The 13,682-nt window shown below is 44.3% G+C and overlaps 1 protein-coding gene and 1 long non-coding RNA gene across 2 annotated transcripts in view; both read left to right on the forward strand.

Moving 5' to 3' along the window:
* The first annotated feature begins 1,105 nt into the window (after window positions 1-1,105).
* Window positions 1,106-3,854, forward strand: LOC130608288 (potassium voltage-gated channel subfamily A member 5-like). The gene has a single exon (XM_057426122.1). The coding sequence runs from the start codon at window positions 1,218-1,220 to the stop codon at window positions 3,126-3,128; it is 1,911 nt and encodes a 636-aa protein (XP_057282105.1). The 5' UTR covers window positions 1,106-1,217; the 3' UTR covers window positions 3,129-3,854.
* Window positions 3,855-3,923: 69 nt separating this feature from the next.
* Window positions 3,924-13,682, forward strand: part of LOC130608294 (uncharacterized) — a 29,606-nt gene continuing 19,847 nt past the window's right edge. The window contains exon 1 of the long non-coding RNA XR_008974504.1: window positions 3,924-4,644. This is a non-coding gene — a long non-coding RNA (uncharacterized LOC130608294). The remainder of the gene's footprint in view (window positions 4,645-13,682) is intronic.

Consider the following 13,682-nt stretch of genomic DNA (forward strand, 5'->3'; position numbering starts at 1 on the left):
CTTTCACTTAGTATTTTCTATACATATTTTGTTTGAAACCGAGAAACTCTGCCGGAATAGAGATATATATATCTGGTTTAAGCCTATAGTATTTGTATACATATTTAGTATATTCCCATGTAGATCTTCAGTAGAATAGATGGGTTCATGAATATAGCAAATAAGATCTTAGCATTGATTGTATTACTGAACTGTAATTGAAGTCACTGTGTAAAACTGCTACAATTCCTTTTTTTTTTTTTAATAAAATGTGCATCTACTGAAACATATCAGCCCTGGATGTGGGTTTAAGAATGCATCAAAGGTAAAGTACAGTTTGCAAATGCCAACATGAAGGTAACCTGCTGGCTTTGGAAACATCTTTTGGAGCTGCACCATGATAAACTGGGGGGAATGGGGGGGGGGGGGGGGGGGAGAGAGAGAACAAGCAAAACTGAAAAAAAAATACCCCAAAATACCCAATCCCTTCCTTTGTTCTCATTACGCTGGGGGGGGGGGGGGGGGGGGGGGGTGGAAGGGGAGTACACACACACACCAAGAGGCATCAGGAATCCCCTGGGCTTTCGATTATGATTTTCATTACCGGGGACTGCGGGTTGACAGCCAGAGCCCTCTCTGCGAGCAATCCCTTTAGCGAGAAATCCACGCGTGGGGGCCGCACCGTAATCCCCACGGGGAGGAGGGATTCCCGCTTCTCAGGAGCGGGTCCCCGCCGCGAAGCCCCTGTCCGTCTCCCCACATCCCTTCGCCGCCGCGGTCCAGCGGCACCTGCGGCATCCGCAGCAGCCGCTCTGCTGGGGGCCCGTCGCGGTCCCCACGGGTGCGATACACTGCCCGGAACGTGTCGCTGCCCCGGTGCGGAGCCCTCCCGCGGGGCGGGGGCGGGGCGGGGGGAAAACGGCATCCCGGTGCCGGCACAGGAGCGCGGAGGAGAAGGGATCCTCTTTGACGTCAAGCGACCATAATATAATGATCGCTCGTTCATATCCGGGTCCCCGGGCGGCTCCCCCGGCCGCCGGTCGGCCGTGCGCCGCCGCGCAGTGAGGCGGAGGCGGGCAGGGCAGGGCAGAACAGGGCAGGGCAGGGCAGGGCAGGGCAGGGCGGTCGGCCGGAGGTGTCCGCCGGCGGCGGCGGCGGCGGCGGCGGCAGCGGCGGAGGAGCGGCGAGCGCAGCATGCCCGCCGCCTCAGACGCGCCTGCCTCCTGCCGCCGCTGCCCATGGAGATCGCGCTGGTGACTCTGGAGAACGGCGGCACCACGGCCATCGCGGGCAGCGAAGATGCCACGGCCGGCGGCAGTGCCCGGGCTCGGCGGAGGGGCAACTTGCTGCACATCGGCGGCTCCGCCGCTGCCGCTCCACGGCTGAACGACGGCAAGGAGGGTGCCCCGCCGCCGCCGCCGCCGCCGGAGGACGAGGAGCGGCCCCCGCTTGCCCCTCGGGGAGGCGGCGAGAGGCGCCGCAGCGGCAGCGCGTGCAGCCCCAACGAGCGGGCGGCAGAGCGCGGAGCGGCCCCTACGCCCCAACCGCCACCGCAGCCGCCGCCGCGCCGTGGTGCGGGGATGGAAATGGGCCCTTCGGAGGAAGGGGGGCACCGCCGGGGCATGGCCATGGCGGTGGCGGGCGAGGAGGAGGAGGAGGAGGCGGCGGCGGCGGCGGTGGCGAACCAGGGCGCCATGCACCACCAACGGGTGCTGATCAACATCTCGGGGCTGCGCTTCGAGACCCAGCTCGGCACCCTCAATCAGTTCCCCGACACGCTGCTGGGGGACCCGGATAAGCGCATGCGTTACTTCGACCCGCTCCGCAACGAGTACTTCTTCGACCGCAACCGGCCCAGCTTCGACGGGATCCTCTACTTCTATCAGTCCGGGGGCAAGCTCCGTCGGCCCGTCAATGTCTCCATCGATGTCTTTGCCGATGAGATCCGCTTCTACCAGTTGGGTGAGGAGGCCATGGAGCGCTTCCGGGAGGACGAGGGCTTCATCAAAGAGGAGGAAAAGCCCCTGCCCCATAATGAGTTCCAGCGACAGGTCTGGCTCATCTTTGAGTACCCTGAGAGCTCCAGCTCAGCCCGAGCCATCGCCATTGTCTCCGTGCTGGTCATCCTCATCTCCATCATCACCTTCTGCCTGGAGACCCTGCCAGAATTCAGGGATGAGAGAGAGATGCCTGTGCCCCAGCCCACACAAAGTGGAGGTTTGAATGGCACAACTGTGGAACCCCAACCCATGCAGCCACCCAGTAGTCTCTCTGACCCCTTCTTCATCATTGAGACCACATGTGTTATCTGGTTCACCTTTGAGCTCCTTGTCCGCTTCTTCGCCTGCCCCAGCAAATCTGAATTCTCCCGCAACATCATGAACATCATCGACATCGTGGCCATCATCCCCTACTTCATCACCCTGGGAACTGAGCTGGCCCAGCAGCATCAGCCTGGGACTGGCAGCAGCAATGGGGGTGGGGGCCAGCAGCAAGCCATGTCCCTGGCCATCCTCAGAGTCATCCGCCTGGTCAGAGTCTTCAGGATCTTCAAGCTCTCCAGGCACTCCAAGGGGCTGCAGATCTTGGGACAGACCTTGAAAGCCAGCATGAGGGAGCTGGGTCTCCTCATCTTTTTCCTTTTCATCGGGGTGATCCTATTCTCCAGTGCTGTCTACTTTGCCGAAGCTGATGACCCTGAGTCTCATTTTTCCAGCATCCCTGATGCCTTCTGGTGGGCAGTGGTAACCATGACCACTGTGGGATATGGGGACATGCGACCTGTCACCGTGGGGGGCAAGATTGTGGGTTCTTTGTGTGCCATCGCGGGTGTGCTCACCATCGCCCTGCCTGTCCCTGTCATTGTGTCCAACTTCAATTACTTCTACCACCGAGAGACTGATCATGAGCAAGCTGTTCTCAAAGATGAACACAGTAGTGCTCAGGGCAGTACAGCTGGGGGAGATGTGAAGAGGAGAGCCAGTAGAAACTCTCTGAACAAATCTGTTGTGCACTTGGAAAACAGTGAGGGGTTCAACAATGGCACCAGCTCCTTAGAGAAAACCAATATCAAAGCAAAAAGTAACGTAGATCTCAGAAAATCCCTCTATGCTCTCTGTCTGGACACCAACAGGGAAACAGACCTGTAAGGAGAGGAGAGAGTTAGTTCAGAGATGCAGAAGTATTTGCTGGTGTCAGAAACTTACTACTATAATTATTATTTTGGTACCAGTTAGTTTTTTTAACTCAGGCTATATTTTGTAAATTGATCACTGTCCTGAGTAGTCCTCCAGGAATACATGTTTTTATGTTCTTTTTCCATGACACAAAGGGTCACCTATTTTTAAAATAGACTAAGAACAAGCTATGCTCCATGATGCAGGAGCTGGTAAATTACAACAGTGCAAAATCTAATTTGTAGAAACTTATTTTGGCAAATGGCGGTCGGTTTTAAATGGGTCATTTGTAACCAATTCAGTTGCTCCATGTTTAGTATTAAAGAGTTGGAGGATGCGTGTGTGGAGAATGAATGGATTGGGTGGGAGGGAGGTTGAGGTTTTTGTACTGTAGTTTCAAATTGAAATTGTTCCAGTATATTTTCTATCTATCTGTATAACTGTATTTATGGTTGAAAGGGGATTTCTTATTCCTGTGAAATGAAACATCCGTAAAGCACTAGGAACATCAGCAGATCAGCACTTTCTGAGTTTTCCACTTGTGGTCTGTACAGATTGGTTAGGTAGTATGTGAAGTGAATTTGGTGCTTTTAACCCTAGAGCAGAAAACTTCTATTGTCATTGATATGTTAGTTTCTTGTGAGCCTTAAATTATTAAATACTGTAGATACACTTCTTTATAAATAACTTTATTAATTACCTTGCTGTTTCAGAATTTCTAAATAATTTAGTCGTGTGCTTTACTGTCCCCACTCAAAAAAAAAAAAAAAAAAAAAAAAGTATGTGCATCTTTTGTGAGTTTTGTAGTTTTACAGGTTTATATCTATCTTCATTAGATTTTTGAGACCCAAAGAGAAAAAAATACTGTCTGCTGTTACTGGTTTGGATCCAAGTGCACAACAGAGTAAAACCACGAGGGAGTGGATAGATACAAGAAGAGGGTAGAGTATGAGTGCAATATCTGCAAATCTATTTTCAGTGTACACTCCAGATTACTTTGGCATGTGTATCAGTTACCTTTATTCATCCATACCATTTATGTACACAGTTCACTGGTTTTAATTATCATAGACTGGAAATGGATGGCACTTGAAAGAGTCTAACATGGCATGCCGTGCTCTTAAATAACCATTGCTTATATCTTGGACTTGGATGGAAAGCATCACCTTTCATCAAAACACATCCTTGTTTTCTTTTTATTTCCAAACAAAACCTTTTCAGTGCTGTGGATGTTACAGTTAAGATGTTGCTGAAAGACAAATAACAGCTTATCTTCGTCATGATAACACAACACTGTACAACTTACTAGTGAAGACTGACACAAAGTTGCTTCTTTAACTCAAAAAGCTGTGTTATTGTTTTTATTGCAAAGGACTCTGTTTTCCCCTGAAACTTCTGTTTTATTACTGAAGGATGTTTCATGCCTTCACCACATACAATGGCAGAGCAAGACTAGCAGAAAGAGAAGTCTTGATTGTCAACGCTCAAGGTTTGTTTCTAACAAGTTTTCTAATACAACTTAAGTAAATACTAAATCAGGATTATAATTTATGCAGGTATCTCAGATATATGAACTGTGAGAAATATAAATCAGCTTTGCAAAACAGTGCTTTGACGTTCTTTCATCCAAACTCAGACTCTGCTTACTTGTCCCTTACCATGCTGTTTAATGATAATGGCCAAATGTATGATGTTTTTTTCCTTCCTCTTCAATAAAACAGGCATGGTATGTGCCAGGCAAGTAGTATTTTTCATGTTTCGGATAAAGAGCTGTCAAACATTGCTCAGCCCAAAACCTGAGGAGAGGGGAAGGATGTCGAATCTGATAATAGAGAACAGGATCTTTCACATTAATTTTAGATGTTGGTTTCTTGGTTGATTTGCTTGTTTATTTAGAAGGGGATTGATGCTGTAATATGTTGAGAAACTGTTTGCAACATGACTGATTGATACACAAAGTGCCCAGTTCAGCTGCACTCCTGACTCGGGCAGATCTCCTGTTCGCTTTAGTGGGAGGTGTTCTTTTTTTGTTGAAATGCAATGCATAATTAGCCCTTTGGTAAGGCTGATATATATATATAAGGTGATATACTCACCTGTTTCACATGCTGAGATCTAAATCACTGACAGCCATACAGTGAAGCTCCTTTCTCGGCAAGTAGTTTAATTTATTCTCAGTGATTAAATCCATCTGATTCACCTGATATACCAAACAATTCAGTGAGTCTTTCAGGACTGAAGTTTGGTTATGTCTTCCTCTAACTACTACCTCCACTTCCCTGACCACTTTTGTCTTCCATGCTTTGCTCTTCTAATTGCTTATTGTGCCAAATTAGGCTGTCAGCTCTTTAGAGCTGGGGCAGTGTGTATATGCAGCCCCTCATGTAACAGTTGAACCCTGCTTATGGGCAAGGCTTCTGGATATTAATGATTTGGATTACCTAACAGTAATTACTGTTATTATTATAATTATTATGTATATAGGGCTATGGAGAGTGGGCTGAGCTGATCTTAAGACAGCATTGCTGATGAAAAGGGAAGGCCTTCTATTCCTCCTTCCTTTTCAGTTTTCTTCCTCCCATTGTGTCTTTTTGTTACTAACCCTGAATTGATTCTGTCCTTGTGCAAATACAAGTGTAATAAGTGCTGCCTTCTCTTCCAGGAGCTGCTTGACCTCACTAATCTGGCAGAAAATCCAATGTAGCAACAACAAGAACAAAGTAGATCTTTTTCTGTCAAATTAGTGAGTTGTAAAGCAAGTGATTGCCAGAGCCAGTGCTAGGAAGGGATGGAGAAGGTCCACAGTTATAGGGAAGTGAGGAAGCAGGGAGGAGTGAAATCCTCACCTTTCAGTGGCAGTGAACTGTTGTTATCACAACTGCTTGTTGAACCCTTCTGCGTGTTTGCAGAGATAACCCAGGACTTGGTCTTGCAAGGTGCTGCGGTCTTTAACTTCCCACTGGAACCAATCTGCAAAATGCAGCTCTGGATTACAGCATATGTGCCCTGCTATAACTGAGACTAGAATTCTTCCCAATCAAGACCAAGCTCTGAGAGCAGAATGCCCTGACTACTGCACAGGGTAATATGCAAGCTTGTGAATTCATTCCTCAACCTTCAGTTAGAAAGAACACGCTGCATATTTCCATAATAAACAAAGAGAACTTTCCAATGAAAAGAAAACCAATTATTCTCAAAATGTGGTTAAAAATATTTGTTTGGATCGGCTTTCTAAACAGTTGTCAAGCACAGCTCAGGCAAACTCAGCCTTGACACCTTCTTTACAAGGATGCATTCTATTGGCTTATAAGGCAGCAGAGGATTTGCTTTCTAATAAGAGAGGTTGTTGGCAGAAACTGAGTAATATGACCAGAAACATGGATTGATCACAATTCAGCAAAGCACTTAGTTTGAGCTCAGCTTTAAGCACATGCTTAAGTAAACATTGCTCAGCAGGTATTTTTGGATGCGCTGATCTTTGAGATAGTTATTTAAAAGATGAACTACATACCCTGCTGAAACCTTTGAGCCATTAGTTCCCACTGGACTTCGGTGCAAATATTTAGGTGCATGGCAGAGTTTGTGAGCCTGAAAACAAGTGGTGGTGCTCTGTAAATCAGAGCACCAGATCCTTACTATAGAAAGACTGCCTCTTCCTGCAGCCACTGCTCACCTATCAGAGCAGTCGCTTTGACATGAACAGTTGCAGGCTGAGTATTAGCATTGTTTCCATGAAGAATTGCAGCTTTGGCCCAGATGAGAGTGTAATTGGACTTTCCTGCAGTGAGAACCAGCTTTTGCTATAATTGATTTTGGTGTCAAGAAGCTTCATTGAGTTCAGTAGGCAGCATGTGTCTGTGTCTGGGATACAGACAGTGCAGAAGCCTTGTAACATGTTGATGCAAATTTCCACTGCAAAAATATAAGAAAGGGAGAGCCAAATCACTCTGAGAAAGCTCCTGCAGATGTGAAACAGGAAGAGTTTAGGCTGTGTATGCCAATTCTAGGTTCATTACAAGAAGGAAATCTGTCCAAACCATTATTGAGTTTATGTTAGCTGACCTGGAATGAATAGCAAACTGAATAAAACCTCTTTGGAATATCAAAAGCCACAAGATAGCAGAGCTTAACGAACAGCAAATCACTGTAAATGTAAAAAAAAAAAAAAAACCCAAAACCAAAAAAACAAAGTCAAACCCTAACACTTTTTTGTAAACTTCCTTTACTAGGAGCTACATCACAGAATATTTCTCACCCCATGCATGCCTACATGCCATAGTTAGTAATGGCTTGTCGTTACGTGCAGGACAGTATGTACTGAAATGCATTACCCTTCCATTCTTCCATTTTGGGGATGCTGAAGTGGATATTCCTTTGTGACAGCGGTAATGTTAGTTTGCTTAGCCTGGCCCCAAGGGAAGTCTACATTCCCATTTTACTTTTCCATCATTCTAAAAAATGGTAAAAACTGGCAGTTACGTAACTCCATTCATCTCCTAGCACTTTATGAACAATAGTACAATGATCTTCTATATACAAGCATTGTAAAGAAAAGGCTATGCGAGGGAGGAAAAACCAAGCCTTTCAAAGGGGAAAAGGACAGGAGAGGCACAAAAATTGAGTGGGCTTGGCTGGACTGGGACATCTAAAATATGAGCTCTCAGAGGGGGAAGCAGGGAGAGGAGGAGAGAGATTCACCCTGTGGTCTCCATCCTGGTCTCTTGCATTGCTGTGGGTGGCTCTGCAGGCAAGGGCTGTATGCCAGTGTGCACTGTGACCCATCTGATGGGGTCACTGAATACAGAGGCAGAGTTAATGCTGCTTTGAGCAGCACAGACAAATCCCTCTTTTGTGTGCTCTTTTTATTTGGACTTTGTGAGGAGAAAGTGGCACTTCTGTTGGCTGTTCCATGGCGTTTCATACTGCAAACAGCACTGTTCTGGTGGTGGTGGTGCTCTTGATTCACAGCGCACTGAGCGTTGCTCTGAAGTAGCTTCCCTTCTCCATGCACTGGCTGTTCACCTCTCATTAGGTAACAAAGCAAATAGCAGTGCACTTTTACTCTCAGGGAAGAGAGGTATGTATGCAAAAAAACTTACTCTTCTGAAACGTATCAGTTAAATGTATTAGTTGTGACCTAAACCCGGGAGACCATTTAGCAGCATGCAACAGTGCTACTTAGCAGTAGTGACAACTACCTCTGTGAGATTTGTTCAGGTCATTTGGCAAGATGTCATGACCAGCAGCGAAATTTGATAAGGCCTACATGCAGATTGCTGCCACACTTGGGGAATAACAAAAGGAGGGTTTTAAAGACCTAATCAAGGCTTTGGTCTTGCTACTTGGCCAGTGATGGAATTGGTATGTTGTATGGCAGTCAGTGTGTGAGAGAGACCTCACTTAATAACAAGGTTGATCCTGCTGAGGGCAGAGGAAACTGTGAGATAAAGCTTTAACATCATCTGCAAGCCTTTGGTGCAGCTTTAGCTTGTCATTGTGTGACCCACCAGTTTCACTAACCTCCCTCCATAGGCTGCCTTGGCTACAAATGTTTAAAAAATGGAAGAGAAAAGGCCTTTATAATAATATAGCCTATAAACAGTAAAAATCATTGTTCCAAAATCTTTCTGCCAAGGTTTATGTTATATTCAGCAACTCAAAATATTTTTTTTTAGTGTGTTTGTAGCTTCGGTACAGTTTGGGGTGGGGTGGGGTGTTCTTGCTGTATGCATTAACCACTCCCCATGTCAGCCTGTTAAATTTCTGTTGCTCTTGCCTTAATTTGGGACATAAGGGTGCTGATATTCTTCAATAAACCTAGGTTATGCTGTCTGATGTCCATATGTCAACTCACAGTAGGAATAAACAGTAACTCCAGTAACTTAGCTGTGGCTCCATTGGCCAGAATATCCCTCATATCTGTAGGATGAAATATTGTGAAAAATGTGGGTATTGTATCAGTAAAATAATGTGAAATAAGAAGCTTTATGTTAACTGGAATAGGAAAAAACTAAAGCTCATAATGATATGACTAAAGAATTAATGATAATTAGAAGTTGCACAGATAAATATCAACTTGTTTAAAGAAAAATAATAACATTAATACACAGTATATATAGTGCAGTGTTTTCTCGCTTCTGTAATTTGATAATGTAGTGTCCTTATTTGGTACTTTTTGATTCCCAGGTATCTATACTCTTATTTTTACCACTGATGAAAAAGACAAAACCAGAGGCAGACTCAGAGCTGTTGTGAACCAGTGCCTTGAAGATGGCTTGTTTACCTGGAAGCATTTTTTTTATTTTGCTTTTTTCAATAATACCAATTGATGCAATAAAAACTCATTTCTCTCTTCCTAAGTACTACAAGTAAGCATGTTTGTATAGTTAGTATATCTTGGCTGAAATCATCAGGGTTGAAACCAGTAACTACAGCTCCAGATTCTCATTACAGTATCAGCACTTCCTAACTTTGCTTTGTTCCCCAGTGTTGTAAATGCATGGGGCTTGATTTTGTGCTTGTACCAACTCCTATGCCATTCCTTGAACTTATAGCTCAGCTGCCCTCTGTAAGGTAATCACATATTTTTGCCTATGTGATGAATCTGACTCAGCAAAGAGCTTGTCATTCAGCAATGTAAAATCTCACTCCTGGGCACAATGAACAGGTAGTCCAATTTAGGACTAGCTCTGCTTTGCCAGCAGTGGGGCTTTCTTTAAGAAGTTTATGCTAAGGACAGATACCTGAATTCTGTTCTCATTGATGCCTGGCTAAATCCAAATCAGAGCTGTTAAAATCCACTGGATTTGACTTGATGTGATATGAGAACGAGGTGGCCCTTTCCAGTGGAACAATGTTGCTTCAAATTTGCAGCAAATTGACTCAATTTTCAGAAGTGACCTGACCTAATAGTAAAATTACAAACCTTCCTAGCTGGCAACAGTGTTTTCATTAGAGCATGGGCTTCCCAGCACACAAACTCTATATGATTACTGCAGAATTAATAATTTTCAAAACAGAATTTAGCATTTACCCAAATTAATCTGCAGTTTCTCTTCCGTATTAGGAATTCACTCATGTGCATGATGTTTCCAAAGAAATCAGTGTAGGTTTTAGCAGTTGTCTGACATGCAGAAGATGAAAAAGAAAGATATATCTAGTTTCTGTGTTTCAGCTGCAGTGTGCCATGGAGACTGTCATCTGTGATCTTGTGGGAAACGGCTTTGAAGCAGCCAGAGATAACTGCATTTTTTAAAAAACATCCTGTGTTGGTTTCTCCTTTGTAGTTTATGTCACCAATTGCAATCCTTCTCATGTGAATAATGACTTAGACTAAGGGTTTCCCAGTCTTCACTAGTATTATCTGAGAAGATGCAGATCCACTGCTTCTGAAAAGAGGGGTGATATGCATTATTGCCTTCTCTTCCAACTCCAGTTATTTTGTTCTTGGAATACCCTAGGTCTTACCATTTGCATTAATACCTCACTGCTCATTTCATGCCTTCCCTTTTGTCACACAGTATACTTGATAGTGATAGCAGTCATTACTGCAAGGCAGTAAGTGGCAGAGCTGTCTTGATGCTATATGTAATAGATGTGATTAGTGCTGGGCACACCTCAGCTGCCTCCCTTCAGTTTCACGTGGATGTGTTGCTAGAGGTGGTTATGTTAAAGTTGACATAGGAAAGCAGGTTGCTAGAGAAGCCACCTTGGATGGAAATGCTGTAATAATTCCCCTGTCAGGGTAGTGGTAATTCTACCCTTCTCCAGTTGTCTGACACTGAAATATGCTTCTTTCAGATCATGTTTCTAACCCAGACCAGGCAGAGGTGGTTTCCTGTAGGTGAGGAGTACAATGAAACCTTGCAGCCTTTATCACGAGAATGCAGTTGCATAATAAATACTCATATTTTGGGTTGCAATTTGTATGAAGGTACTGGAGGAAAAGGTGCAATTTAAATATACTAGATTGGTAGCACAGCTATCTAAGGGTCTGAGGTGTGTACAGGCAGCAGAGGTTGGTAACATTAAATTTGTTTATATGGTTGCACTTCAGTGGTTCTATCCTAGCACTTAGTAATTTCCCCAGAGAATCTCACAAATCCATACCAGGATTTTCTTTGCTCCCTCCAGAGTTAGCAGGGACTAGTTAGATTCTACCACACTTAATTCTGTCAAGCAAGTTCAACAAATTTAAAACCTCTTCCACCTCCTCTTCCTCTCCCTCTTCCCTGTTTAAGTGCAATGCATGTGACTGGGGGGAAGGGGGGGGGGGGGGGCAGCTGAAAATTATTTGAATTATTCAAGCAGTGTAGCATTATCATTTTTTTCTGCCTTGTTTAAAGTGATTTGAAAATCTGAGGGGGTGTAATTGAGGGAAGGCTTTAATGTGAATTTGCAGAACAAATTTTATGAGTTCCTTAGAGCAGAAAACTATATAATTTTCAAGGCAGTGCTGCATAAAAGGCTTATTTAAAGAAAGATTGGTCTGAGAATACATAGTTGTTGTTATTTTTTAGTATGCAATTCTTGGAATGTTTCAGTTAGGAAATATAATCTTTAACGTGCTGAGAAATTCTGGCCATGCACAAGAATGATGTGCAGAAACAGTTAACAGTCAGTCTGCAGGGTGACAAAGATTGTTCTGGGAAGGAATACCCTGTAGCTAAAGCTTAGCCACTGTACTTTGAAGGAGAAAATATTCCTGGAGCTAAATAAGAAGGAAAGGGAAGAGCATGAGTTTATAGCTGAGATATCAGTTCATTTGCCTGAGAAAGGAACGGTGTCTTCCAGAGTGTTTTCTGGATTTCAGCTACTGGGCAAAATACTTGCATGATATCTCTCAGGATCATGTTTTAAAAGTCTACACAGTGCTTTGAAAGAAGGGATACAGGTACTTGTCTTTAGAAGAGTGTGCTTAAGTGTTCATTCAAAGCAGACACTCAAATATTCCTGCAGGCCTGGTGAAGTGAGTCCCAGTAAATAGCAGAATTTTGTTCAAATTCCTGTTGCCCGCTTGTCTGGCAGGGTATCTCCAAGTGACCTATTCCTTGGGTTATAGTGCTCACTTTAGTGGCTCTGATGCCAGCGTGTTGAATATTTAGAAATGTCCCAAACCTTCCTGTGGGCAAAAACTGTATCCAAGGCATTTCATTCTGGATTTCTCTGGAGCTGAGATGAAAACAGTACCAGTTCCTCAGGGCCCCATCTGTCTCTGAAGCACAGACACCACTGACAGGTGTGTGTAGCTTGCTCACATATAGTGGTTGCAACAGGTAAACTATTGCAGAAATGCTAAATATCATTATTACACGATGGAGAAAAATTATTTATCATTAGAAGCTAAATATTTTTCTAACTTCATCTGCTTGTTTTGCTCTGATAGCAAAATTCTTTTGACTGCACAACATAGTGTTCCCAAGGTTGTCCTGGCTAAGTTTTGGAGGATTTTTTTTCTCAAATGTTAGCTGTCTTCTTGACATTCTGAATTGAAATCACTTTAAACAGGTGCTGGAAGAGTACCAGGGATGTAAGAAGGATCTCAGTGATGCATACTGATAATGGAGCAGAGGCTGAGGAGCGTAGAATTTTTGAAGCATGAGAAAGAATCTCTCTGGGAGGCTTGGAAACACTCTGCATTTCAAAATGGAATTTGCAATGCTTCTTGGTAGTGGAAAATGGGGTAGGTTCTGTTCTTAATAAGGAAGCTGGATATTCCACTAAGGAGGAGATACAAATTCTCATAGACATCCTGACTGCATCTATATTAGAAAATGAAATGTGCCCAGGAGCGTTCTCTGTCACTGAGGCCAATTGGCATGCAACAGCCTGTGTTCATACTGTTAGAGTCTCCCTCTAAAACAAGGTGGCCGGAGGCAAACTGCCTAACGGGCTCAGTTCCTGGCCTGTGGTGATTGCCAGATTGTACCTAGGAAGTAATTGAAAGAAAGGTCTCTGGTACAAACTTAGAAGTGTGACCAGTAGCCTTTAACAGTGTAGTTTATTGTGATTACTGCCTGGAAGCATTCCCTCAAACTGTTTAACTGACAAGTGTAGATGTTGCTCGGTTTCACACTTTGGGTTGAGAAGCATGCACTGCTTTGATGCTGCATGGCATCTTGCCCTAAGGCAATTTCTTGGAGTATCTCAAAAGCTTTATGCGTTCCCCCATTGGTGCTTTTTTACCTTAAACAATAATCAGTCTCTATTCACTGAGCACAATTATTTCTGCAGCAATCTGTTCTCATCTAATTCTGCTTCCACCTGAGCTCATGTATATGCAACTATACTAAAAGGCACCCCACCACCCTCCCTCCCCCCTACTTTTTTAAGTGCAAATGGAGGAGCACAAGTGAATCTGACAGTGAGAGCTGGATACTGTTGCTTTGTTTTTTGTCTGACTGATTTTCCTGTTTGCACAGCCCTAGTGTAGGCTGTAACTTATGTTTCAGTCACTGCATCTTGTATACTGCTTAGGAACTGTGGTGCAGTTGAGGCTCTGGTAGCCAAGTGCAGCTCCTGTTCTTG

The sequence above is a fragment of the Pezoporus wallicus genome, unplaced genomic scaffold, assembly GCF_028554395.1.
Source record: "Pezoporus wallicus isolate ANWC-B61680 ecotype Strahan unplaced genomic scaffold, APGP_CSIRO_Pwel_v1 scaffold_3294, whole genome shotgun sequence".
NCBI classification, from domain to species: domain Eukaryota; kingdom Metazoa; phylum Chordata; class Aves; order Psittaciformes; family Psittacidae; genus Pezoporus; species Pezoporus wallicus.

What these genes read in the sequence shown, in the direction of transcription:
- LOC130608288 (XM_057426122.1), top strand. Translation starts at nt 1,218, where the DNA reads ATGGAGATCGCGCTGGTGACTCTGGAGAACGGCGGCACCACGGCCATC.